The sequence below is a fragment of the Bufo gargarizans genome, chromosome 8, assembly GCF_014858855.1.
Source record: "Bufo gargarizans isolate SCDJY-AF-19 chromosome 8, ASM1485885v1, whole genome shotgun sequence".
Classification (NCBI taxonomy): Eukaryota; Metazoa; Chordata; class Amphibia; order Anura; family Bufonidae; genus Bufo; species Bufo gargarizans.
This window is the reverse complement of record NC_058087.1, coordinates 26,124,418-26,137,088: the sequence shown is the minus strand read 5'-3', so window position 1 is coordinate 26,137,088 and position 12,671 is coordinate 26,124,418. Positions and strand designations below refer to the sequence as shown.

General features: G+C 44.1%; 1 protein-coding gene across 17 annotated transcripts in view; it reads left to right on the top strand.

Annotated features, from left to right (window-relative positions):
• R3HDM1 (R3H domain containing 1) overlaps positions 1 to 12,671 on the top strand; it is an 85,672-nt gene that overhangs the window by 38,694 nt on the left and 34,307 nt on the right. For all 17 annotated transcript variants that reach the window (XR_006391007.1, XM_044302522.1, XM_044302511.1 and 14 more), the window contains 3 exons: positions 3,361 to 3,496; positions 4,632 to 4,710; positions 12,193 to 12,252. Coding sequence is in view for 16 of the 17 variants with exons in the window: in XM_044302522.1 (XP_044158457.1) it covers positions 3,361 to 3,496; positions 4,632 to 4,710; positions 12,193 to 12,252 (275 nt within the window). In the remaining variant the exon portion in view is untranslated. The remainder of the gene's footprint in view (positions 1 to 3,360; positions 3,497 to 4,631; positions 4,711 to 12,192; positions 12,253 to 12,671) is intronic.

Sequence of the window (12,671 nt, the reverse complement as noted above, 5' to 3'; positions counted from 1 at the left end):
GGCTTTCTCTGACTCCGGAGTACAATCTCCTTTATCTTTACAAGATCAGATCTACCACTTAAAAATTGCTACATGGCAGGGAAAGGGTTAACATAATAAACCGACCTGTACTTACTGGGCTTGGATATATCCGCTATATCGATGATGTGCCCCTATACGGCATGTGACAGCTGCAGCCAAAGCACTGGCCTCAGTGATATACAGCAAGAGACCACTGAGGCCAGTGGTTGACTGCAGCAGTCACATGCTGTATATGGGGATATCCCCCTTGCAGCTGTGTTAACCAGAACGGCGGCACTGGAACGGAGGGGGTTTGAACTTGTGTTTATTATTTTAATCCCTTCCCTGCTATTTAGAAATGACAGCTCCTTTTTAAAGGGCATCTGTCAGCAGGTTTGTACCTGTGAAACTGGCTGACCTGCAGCTGAAGGCATCTGTGGTAGTCCCATGTTCATATGTGGCCGATTTTTACAACTAGAGGCTCTGCTCTTTATTTATTTTTTTTCTGTCAAATTGTAGCTTTTAGGGATACAATTTTCTGTACATCTAAAAAGCTCTTTTGCTGTTTTTTTGCCACTTAAAATTTACCACATTCACGGTGCACCGTAAATAGAATGCCTGCTATTGCAAACACAATAGTTTATTATGTCATTGCGTTCTAAGTGTCAGAACTTAGGCTACTTTCACACTAGCATTTCTATTTTCCGGTATTGAGATCCGTCATAGGGGCTCAATACCGGGGGAAAAACGCTTCCGTTTTGTCCCTATTCATTGTCAATGGGGGCAAAACTGAACAGAACGGAATGCTCCAAAATGCATTGCATTCCGTTCCGTTTAGTTGCGTTCCCAGACCGGAGAGCAAACCGCAACATGTTGTAGTTTGCTTTCTGTCCTGGGATGCGGAGCAAGACTGATCCGGCATGACCACCCCAATGCAAGTCAATGGGGATGGTTTCATTTTCTCTGCCACAATAGAAAACTGATCCGTCCCCCATTGACTTTCAATGGAGTTCCTGACGGATCAGTCATGGCTATGTTAAAGATAATCCAACCGGATCTGTTCATAACGGATGCAGACGATTGTATTATCAGTAACAGAAGCGTTTTTGCTGAACCCTGCCGGATCCAGTAAAAACGCTAGTGTGAAAGTAGTCTTATAAATTTTTTTCCACCAACATAGCCATATATAGGCTTATTTTTTGCGAGATGAGACGTGGTTTCTTTGGTACCATTTTAGGATGCATCGGACTTGATTTGATAAAAAAATATATAATTTTTTTTGGGGGGAGGGAGGGGACAATTCCATTTATGATTTGCATTTTCATTTTTTTTACATTGTTCGTGGGGAGGGGTAAAAACGACACAACGACACAACACCATAGATGTGTGCAGATTTTTTTATTAAATTTATTTTTTATTATATAAACTTTACTTTTTTTTTTTTAACGCTTGATAGCAGACATGGCTTTTATAATGCAGTGGTATACAGTACCTGGTCTATCACTGCATTAAAGCTTATCACTGCAACAGTGTCAGGCAGGCTATTAGTCTATGTCTGTGACACAGCCAAATTCCCATACAGTCATGACAGGCCTATTGCCATGACAATGCATTGACACCCTGCAATTGTGTTTATGGGGTTCGATGCTGATTGGAAGCCTCTGTAACTGCCTAGATGCCGCAGTTGCTATAGACTGCGGTATTGGAGTTAACTGCGATGCCGCCTGTTACAGGGGGAGCCCAGCTACAGTCAGTGTTGAGCTTCTGCTGTGATCTGGAGCGCTGTATCGGCACAGCATTTGCAGGGCTCTTTAGTCTCAGCAGGCCGTGCTATTAATCGTGGGCGTCGGGGACGGAAAAGACCCGCACTTGCTGTGCTGTGAAAAAAATAAAATAAATATATGACAATTTTATTAAAGAAATCAACGGCTGTAAACGGGTGAATTAAGCCCTAATTTCACCCTGTGCATTGAATTTTTTTAGGAAGTATCTTGTCCTGTTACGTTGCGGCATTTTGTGTGCCCAGCGGTTCTTTCAAGCAGTAGTTTTTAGTTGTTTTTTTTACAGTGTTAAAATTTTAACTTCTGCTTCCACAACCATCCCCCTGGTAATGCCCAGGCTTTTAGGCAAGATATGCTTTTAATATGTCATCTAGGTTTACGGGCAGGTTAATGGATGTCTACTTTTGGATGAAGAAAGAGCCTGAACTGCACTTATCCTTGGTTTTCTGAGTGTTATTGTGACTCTTTTATTGTCTAAAACCACGGCGTTATCTTCTCCATTGAAGGTGGTTTGTTGTCGACATTCTTTTTATGGCTTTACAAATGTCTGTGAGCTTTGTGGGTCCTTTCAGGTGGTAAATTGAAGACTTTCCCGAATCGGAAGACTATGAGGTATAGAAATTTGGTGGATCCCAATCTTTTTTTGCTTGGATTTATCTAATGTGTTTGAGGATAGCCCAACTACCCTTTGGTAGGAGTTGGAAGAGTTGGGCTTTGACCCATCTGATTATCTTGTGTTTTTTTTAGGATACAAGAGTCATTGGAAGATTTAATAGACTCTTTTCTCTACCTATTAATGTAGGCATGCATTGAGCAACGAAAGTTGTGACCTCAAAGACTTGAAACAGACAGCCAATTATTATCTGTATAGCATTGGTGTATGTAGGCCCTGTAGTGTAGGTATCTCCCAAACATGTAGGCAGCTACCATGATAGGCCGAGGCAACTTTAGCCTCCTGTTTTCATTTGACTGCACCAAACCAGTGGAAATCCTTTGCGTTTGTTCAGTATTTTTCTTCACAAGCTGTGACTCTTGGGTTGACCAACTTGCAGCAGATACTGTGCAACCCAGTTAATTTACATGCTAAAATGGAATGCAAAGAATCGGCTATCCAAATTTAGACTTGGGCCCCAACATATGGAAAATGTGTATGTTGTCAGAAATAGTAACCAGTGTGGTTAAAGCTGGTTCCATTTCGATTGTTTTTGTGTTTCTGCAAAATTTTTGCAAAAATTGACTGAATAACCATATTTTATTATTTTACTCACTTATATAGCGTTGACATATTCCTCAGTGTTTTATAAACCTTATCACTTGCTGTCTCTAATGGAGACCATATACGTTTCCTATTGGTATGTCTTTGGAGTGAGGGAAAAAAAAAAAAACATGTAAACACAGGGAGAACTTAAGACCTCCATGCTGATGTCCTTTGTTGGATTCAAACCTAGGACCTCAGCACTGGAATGCACCTCCAGTTCGGCGCCATTTTTATTTTATGCATTTCGATTGCTATCCTGATAAGACTTATACCCAGGCTTCCAATATATAGCTCGATCTGGAAATGTGTTTTATTTTTAAGGAGCCCCTTCCAGATCTCCAGGAGCCAATATCGATTCAGCTTGCACCATCCCCTGGAAAAGAGGATAAACCTTCTAAAGATGAAGCTGAAAAGGAAAAAGGGAATGAAAAATCCACTCGCAAAATGCTTTCTCGAGGTCTGTGGCTTACAGAATAGCTCCCCCCACCACACAATTTCTGCTTAGGGGAGAGGCATTCTACCTCTTGACATTTCATAATTTCTTCCCTTTAAAATCAGTCTGTGAAAGTCTTGAGTTTAATTGACCTGACAATGGTCTTGATGGGTAACCTCTACCTGAAAGTATGACTGGTGGAATCTTATTGTATGGTCGCTCCTCCTATGGTAGGTGGTAGTCATATTGGAGAGTAGTAGCAAATTCAAAGTCACTCTTTAAATAGAAAAACCATTAAATTATTGCCTAAACTTAGTAACTTTGAAAATGCTCTCCTTAGAAAGTGGTGCCACCATTTGCATAAACTCGCTGATAAATTGCTCGGGACACGGGTCTTCGTTTATGGGAATGCCCAAGTCCAAGATAGACCTGTTAAGAAGCATGACTTGTATTAACCATGACAACTATAAAGGGGCATACACTTTTTCCATGGGTAATAGTCCTATGTGCCGCAGACTATGGTGGTTAATAGGCGCCTGATAGTTGTCATAACTGGCAAGAGTGACCTAATTATGGATTGCCAAGGTTGCCGTTTTCTTGGGAGATCTGTATGGTGGGTAGACTTGTTTTTCTTGATATTTGTCGACCCATGTATTCCTGTTTAACCACCTGTCTTTAACCTCCTTTTGAGAGAGACAGAGAGAGAGTCTCCCTTCACACTTTGTCAGACCATCAGTCAGACCAGAGAGGAGTAAGGGGTGGTGACTCAAGTAGAGTACTATTTCTCCTCTTGCATGGATAAACCTTTCCCTGTGCAGCAGAGTTGTAAATGGAGATGACTTGTTTCCCCAATCACAGATTAGTTCTACAGAGAGGACAATATTTTATATTTATTCTATCATATTGTCCTGACTAACTAAAAAAAAAAAAGCCCAAAATTCTAAAAACACTTGATTTCTATTAGTCGCATTTAAATAACACCGTTTTCTGATGGAAATACGTCTTTAATCCACAAAAATAGAGTACAGATGAAAGCAGTCGTATTGCCAATAGCAAACCCTCAGATTCCTCATATCCGAAAGCTAGGTTGGAAATTGAAAGCTGGGCCCTTGCCCCCATAACATTTCTATTCCATAATGTATCTCTCCTCTTCTTACAGATTCCAGTCAAGAATACACGGATTCCACCGGCATAGACCTCCACGAATTTTTGGTGAACACTCTGAAAAGTAACCCCAGGTAGGTGAAGTTGATCCCGTGTTATTGCGGCGGATATATGACAGTCTTATGACGCCGGTGACTTCTGCACTTGTGTAAATTAAATAAATATTGAGCCAAATCTCTTTAGGGAAATAAATTGTTTCTACAAGTGACACATTAAATAACCTTCAGTGTCTCGCAGACTGCGCTTTATTACTTCTGCCATCTAAACTCATTTAAAGATCTCGAGCCTGTGACACTGATATTACCGCTAGTCATCAAGAACCGGCAGGAAACATCTGCTTATGGGGACGTAGAGGATAGACCTCTCCTGTGAGGGCTTCGTTCTTTTATGCATAACTTTTTTTTTTTTTTTCTGTTGCTGGTCTCTGTCTGTTGAGGTTTTTATCGTTGGCTGGAGTCATAGTAATGATCAAGGTACTTGCAAGGTGAATCTGGTCCTGCATGTCATTGAGATGTTCCACAGAGCTCGAGGGAGTAGGAAGGACAGTTAAAGAACAAATATTAAAAAATGGTGCATCCAATTAACCTTTTATGTAGCTGTGTAATGGATGTTTCCATAGAGATATCTTCTGGTTCCCTCTGGTATGAGGTCTTGAAGGCCACGTGTCTCCAACGGAGTTCTGTTTGGTGGAGAAGAGGGTAATCGAAGGTGAGGAAAGTGAGGGCCCTTATCTGTTAGGCAGGGAAAAAAAAAATATATATTTTATTTTGGGGGGGGGGGGGGACCCAGCTCATCCACGGATACTACAGCCAGATGTTGATTTCAATTAAATATGTGTAATATTTCATTTCACCTGTGCTGTTGCTGGGAAGTGACACACTTTCTGCCAGGTCCTTCCACAGATTGCAGCTGATTGCTGGAGGTCACAGCAGCAGGACATACTGGGATCATCTTAAAGGGGTATTCCCATCACATACAATATGCCTCCATTGTCTGATAGGTGCAGGTTCCACCTCTGGAATCCGCACCTACAAGCAGAACGGAGCGGGGAGAGCTGTTGCTGGAGGACCCCAGATTTCCTGGGGTCCATCCACCACCAAGCGCTGCTCCCATAGAAGTGAATGGGAGCGCACTGTGCACGCACGGCCCCTGCTCCCATTCATTTCTATGGAGTAGACCGAAATAGCCGAGCCAGCGCTCGGCTATTTTCGGCGACCCCACGGAAATGAATTGGGGGCGGCTGTGCATGCGCAGTACGCCCTCTGTTCATTTTCCCCGCTCCGTTCTCATTGTAGGTGCAGGTGCCACCTCTGGGAGCCGCACCTATCAGACAATGGGGGCATATCCTAACGATATGCCCCCATTGTGTGTGATGGTAAAACCCCTTTAAGGGACGCTTCTTATCGAAAAGGGACTATTCAAATGGAGCAAAGGATTGCCTCAGAACCACCCACATTAAGTGCCAAAGATGGGTTACCCAAGATGGAAAGCTAATTTCAAGGTCATTCAGGTTATTAGAAAGATGTCCACTTGATGGACACTTTATTGAAGAAGCAAGACCATTCCTGACAAGATTTAGTCATTTTGCTTCTGATTGCATTTCAAGGATTACAGAAAAGGGATTTTGAAGACTAGAAGAACATGGCTACTTTCTTCCAAAGCACAGCGCCACCTTTGTCCACAGGTTGTGTGCAGTATTGCAGCCTAACTTAATTGAAGTCAATGGTGCTGAGCTGCAGTACCACAAGCAACCCGTGGGTAGGAGTGGTGCTATTTTTGAATACAATTCTTCTAGTTGCCCTTGGGAACAGACAGAAGCTTACCTTCACCCCGCTGTCAGACATGTGACCGATCAGCTTATCTGTCACTATTCTACCAGTTCAGAGCCAGAGTATTCCGTTCTATTAGGACCAGACCCATTTTAGGGCACAGCTATAACGATCGCCAATTTTTGTGTAAGCAGTTTGTAGTCCTCCCAAGAATTTTATGTTCAGCGCATCCCCCACGACCGCGGCTTTGGGACCTGCAGCTAAATTAAAAATTATGATCTGTTTTTAAAGTTTATTCGATCATCGATTGCTTTCTTACATTCTGCTGGTTTTTTTTAAAAAAAAGTTTTTTTTTAACAAAACAACATATTTTTAAGTCTTTAAAATCCTCGTTTTCTTCCAGATATTTATCTCTCAATTATTGTTGCTCGGCAACCAACCTGTTGGCTCTTGGTATTTAAAGAAGCGTCAATAAAGCCCCTGCGTCTTCTCCTCTCCCATCTGCTCGCGGTGGTGTCTGCTGCTTATATTATCAGAGATTAGCTGCCGAGTGCTCGGGAACACGGCTGAGTTTCAGGGACGTTATTATCCCATCCTGATTTATGGACTCGGGAGCGCACAATTTAATTTTTTTGTAGTTTTTCCTCTTGGGCTTAGGTTGTCTAGAATCAGATTGAGGTTACGAGACAAATTAACTAACCCTCCCCCACCACAGTCCAACGAACCCCTATAGAGATGACGAATGGCAAAAGAAGCATGCCCTCCAGCGACGTATGTTGGGGGTTTATGTCTGGCGCATACACCAGTAGATGTTCCTGGTGTAAATGCATCCACTAAACGTGATGTGAACAGAGCTTTAGGGCCCTTTTACATGAAACAGGGCAACAATCTTTTTGGGTGATACTGTCATTTATGTAAGCTGGGCAGCAGAACATTTCCCTTCATAAATGAGACACGCTGCTCCCAATATGTAAACTGTATGGGTATGAATGATCGTACAAACGATCATTCCTCCCCCTTTCAGTTTGCATCGACCACTCTAAAAAGGTCCTTTTTGAAGGAGCACCGATTTGACTTGTATCACATTCTTGGTGGCAGTGAGTCTTCCCTGCCGGTATAGCCCCCACAGGGGTTGTCATCCAGCTTTCTCCCGACACCCTTGCCAAGTTAGGTCTTGGGTGAGGTGTACATATATGGAGGTATGCATTCCCAAGCATGCATTGTGAACATAGCTGAATGCAAAACTGTCCCCTATTTACTATACTGCAGCAGGGATGTTACATTTTCAAGCTGATATAATCGAAAAAATACTTTAAGGGTTATTCCGGTTATGTAAAATGATCCCCTATCCACAGGATAGGGAATAACTTAGCTCAGAGGGGATCCTCTGGAGAACGTGGAGCCCCCTGAAATGTAGTGGCCGGTTAGGCATGTGTGCTGCCGCTCCATTCATTCCTACAGGAGTTCTGGAAGTAGGTGAGCACTGTACTCGCCTATCTCTGGAACTCCCATAGAAATGAATGCAGTGGCTGTGCACATGCCCAATCGGCCACCCTGTTCATTTCTGTAGGTTCCACGGGGTACAGGTCCACGTTCTGATCCAGCGGTAGGACAACCTTAAATCTAATAGTTATCCCCTATACCAGGCATGTCCAAACTGCGGCCCTCCAGCTGTTGCTAAACCAACTCCCAGCATGCCTGGATAGCTTACAGCTATTAGGGCATGCTGGGAGTTGTAGTTTTGCAACAGCTGGAGGGCCGCAGTTTGGACATGCCTGCCCTATACTGTAGCTAGGGGATAATGTAACCCTTTAAAGGGTTATTCCAGAACTTTAATGTCGCCGGAACTGCCTTCCGGCAATCCAGATGCATTTGTGAGACTGATACGGATCCATCTGGCAAATGCATTGCAATACCGGATCCGTCTTTTTGGTTGTCATCTGGAAAAACGGATCCGATATTCATTTATTTTCTCATTTTCAAAGGGCTGCGCATGCGCAGATCGGGAAACTGGATCCGGTTTTCTGGAACACTTAGTACCGGATCCGGCATTAATACAGTTCAATGGAAATTCCGGCAAGTGTTTTGGCCGGAGAGAAAACTGCAGCATGCTGCGGTATTTTCTCTGGCCAAAAAACGTAAGAGGGACTGAACATCCTGAACGGATTGCTCTCCATTCAGAATGCATTAGGATAAAACTGATGTTTTTTTTCCCCCGGTATTGAGCCCCTGTGACTGAACTCAATGCCGGAAAAGGATAACGCTAGTGTGAAAGTACCCTTAGTGATCGGTGATGGTCCTACTCCAGGCACCCGACCCCGTTCGCCCTTTGCAGGAGTCACGATATTCCGGACTGTAGAGCAGCCTAAAAATATACAGATAGTGATCATGTAGCCTAATTAAACTAGAATACCCCTTTAAATTGCATCCTTCTGTCAAATTTATATCTGCCTGTGTGAAAGTTGGGTGACATACAACATGGTTGCAATTCCAACTTCCATGTGAGTTGTCATTTAGTTTTCCTTAAAGGGATTGTTCGTGAAATGAAAAGAATCTTGTCCTGGAGCTGATGAACAGGAGTGGCGCTGTTTCCGTAATATCAAGCCCTTTTATTTGTGACCTATGGAGTGCAGGGCATTGTCATTGTATAATCTGGGCTGTGGGATTTGGAAAAGCTGGGTGACGACCCCTGTTCATATTGATTGTCGCCCAACTTTCCAGCAAGCAGATGTTAATGGGAGATTGGATTTTATTCCCCAAATATCTGCATACATTCGGGACATTTGGGCTTGCTGACCATTTGTGGTCTCTCCACCATGTAAGAGTGGTCTAAACCCCAACGTGCAGCAGAATTCCAGACATCAATGCTGTGTGATCTATTTCCAGTGCTCTTAGGGGCTCGATGTCTTAATCCTTTGTTACAAGTACAATTCGGCACCTGCTGTGCTCGCTCAGCCGCTCGCTGTCGCTATTTTCTCGCCCCCTGATACATTACGCTCTGTGCGAGCAGTCGAGCTCCTCTTCTGGTGAAACCGCAGCAGACAAATGTGCAGTGGGGGGTTTATATATTTGGAGAGGGGGATCAAGCTGTTTTGCAGTGTGCGGACCTTTCAACTTGCTGTAAAAGTAAATTCTAGAATTAAATGCTGAATACCACGGTCTAAAAAGCATCCAGTAACTGGTATGGACTGGGTGGGGGGGGGGGGAGATGGATCTGTGAAAAAGGGGATTCAAGTAGTAGCTGCGTCAAATGCTTTCGGCTTTAAGGGGGTTCTTTGGGATTATGAGATTGGCGGGGATTCGACTCCTGTAACCTCCGCCGTTAATCTGTTTTGAGGAAGCCGCGATGGTCACTGGAGCAGTCCATTGGCTAGCGGCTGTGCTTGGTATTGCTCACTTGAATGGGGCTGAACCGCACCAGGGACACGTGATTGATGAACGTGACATCACATTGCCTAGGAAGAGGTCTTAGCGTTCATGTAGCGCTACAGTCTCTTTATAAAGCTGATTGGTGGGGGTGCCTTGAGTCGTACCCCTGCCGATCTGATATTGAGGATATACCCTCAATATTAAAATCCCAGAAAACCCCTTTAATGCAGACTCTGCCATATCAATAATGTTTGTTTATTTTTCTAGGAAAACTAATTGCATGCTGTGGTCTGGATGCATAGGTTAAAGAAGCACTCTAGCATCTAGTGCAGCATAGGCTTTTATTAAGGAATATTGTAGAGGCTTGTGTATACCGGTTTTATTTTGATGTACCATTTACCGTATATGTTGTCATCTTGCTTCCTCCTTCCCCTTCTGATTTGGTTCCTGTAATAGCCCCTAGGTTTCCCATGACTCCTCTGGCTTTTCATGGACTGGCTTTTCACTCTTCTCATCGAACTTCTTTCCCATCGCTCAAACTGCAGTGTATCCTTTGTGATGCAGCTTCACACTGCTCTCCATTGCTTACTGCGTGTGAGTAGGAGGCAGGGGAGAGCAGTGTGAGGCTGCATCTCATAGAACACACTGGAGACTCTGCACACAGCACTCACAGATGGTCCAGGCATGTCGTTAGCATGAGTCAGGGTAGTTCTATAACTCAGTAGCTAATAGTTGTATGAACTTGCCTATTGTATCCCTGAACTACTGGTTCATGATGCAGAGCAGAAATGGTATCTTAAGTAGTATTGTATGCTTGGTGGGCTTGCAGAGGAACGAGGAGGATGGCGCTTAGAGGGGATGCGTCTGAGATCTACTAGAGGGACTTGATAGGCAATGATTGAATTCCTGTGAAGTACAGGATTACGTCACACAGGGGAGACTGTCAGCAAGTTCTGATCTGGTGGTCAGACTGGGGAACACATTACGCAGCTGGGGTGAGACAAATTGCATTGCTGGAATACAGCTGCTGAGATGGCTTTATATGTCCAAAAATATGGGGACAGACTAAGCTTGCTGCCTAGATCTGATAACAAAACTGAGCTTGCTGCCTAGATCTGGTAACAAAACTGAGCTTGCTGCCTAGATCTGGTAACAGAACGGAGCTTGCTGCCTAGATCTGGTAACAGAACGGAGCTTGCTGCCTAGATCTGGTAACAGAACGGAGCTTGCTGCCTAGATCTGGTAACAGAACGGAACTTGCTGCCTAGATCTGGTAACAGAACGGAGCTTGCTGCCTAGATCTGGTAACAGAACGGAGCTTGCTGCCTAGATCTGGTAACAGAACGGAGCTTGCTGCCTAGATCTGGTAACAGAACGGAGCTTGCTGCCTAGATCTGGTAACAGAACGGAGCTTGCTGCCTAGATCTGGTAACAGAACGGAGCTTGCTGCCTAGATCTGGTAACAGAACGGAGCTTGCTGCCTAGATCTGGTAACAGAACGGAGCTTGCTGCCTAGATCTGGTAACAGAACGGAGCTTGCTGCCTAGATCTGGTAACAGAACGGAGCTTGCTGCCTAGATCTGGTAACAGAACGGAGCTTGCTGCCTAGATCTGGTAACAGAACGGAGCTTGCTGCCTAGATCTGGTAACAGAACGGAGCTTGCTGCCTAGATCTGGTAACAGAACGGAGCTTGCTGCCTAGATCTGGTAACAGAACGGAGCTTGCTGCCTAGATCTGGTAACAGAACGGAGCTTGCTGCCTAGATCTGGTAACAGAACTGAGCTTGCTGCCTAGATCTGGTAACAGGAACTGAGCTTGCTGCCTAGATCTGGCAACGGAACTGAGCTTGCTGCCTAGATCTGGCAACGGAACTGAGCTTGCTGCCTAGATCTGGCAACGGAACTGAGCTTGCTGCCTAGATCTGGTAACAGATTCATATTCAGATCCAAGCTTAGTACAGAAGTATAGTAAAGAGAGATAAGTGCATAGATCCAGTAGCAGGAACAGTCTCAATGCAAAAATACAATAATAGCATCAGGCTTGATTCAAAGATTGGTGCATGCTTTTACCATATGGATCCCGGATTTATGCCCACGCATCAGTCTGTGTGCTTGTGGATAAAGCACAAGCAGGGGGCAGGGACTTGGATGTCTGAACAGTACAGGCAGCGGCCCTTCAAATAGTTTTCATAATTGATGTTCTTGCTCCGCCATTAACCAAACTAATTAATATTAATTTAAATGGTGATTAGTATTGAATTAGTGATGGCGAAAGTAAGCTGAGGATTAGGAGGCTTCACAGTGGCTGCGTTGTCAGAGTAAAAGGGAAGCTCTTAAAACTATTAGTAAAAAGTGGATAAATAATGGGACTTTTCTTATCTGTTGGCCATTAATCAGATATTTTTATTTGTGTTTTAGGGACAGAATGATGCTGCTCAAATTGGAACAGGATATATTAGATTTTATTTCTACCAACGAGTAAGTAAAGAGAGAACTCAGTCTCTGAAGTGTGTGCATTGAGTGTCTCACTAGCTATATACATTAATATGCCTTTAGCTCCCCCTTGTGGCGGCTATAGACAGCCAGAATGCAGCCATATTTGCAACTTATCCACAAACATTCGATCTCTGATAAGCGTCTCATAGCTGGGAGTCCTACTTCTAAGACCCACAAAGACAATAAATATTGGAGGGGGCGGGGGGGGGGGGGGCAGGAGTGTGTGTGTGTGTGGGGGGGGTTGGTCCCATGCCTCCGTAGGACTGGAGCAACCTGTGCCTTCATTCAGTCTTTGTGGGATAGCAGAAAGCAGAACTCCGCCATCTTTAAGTGGAGTGGCGCTGATACATCCCATTCATGCGGGAGGCACGGGAACACTATAGTTATGGCGGGGATCCCAG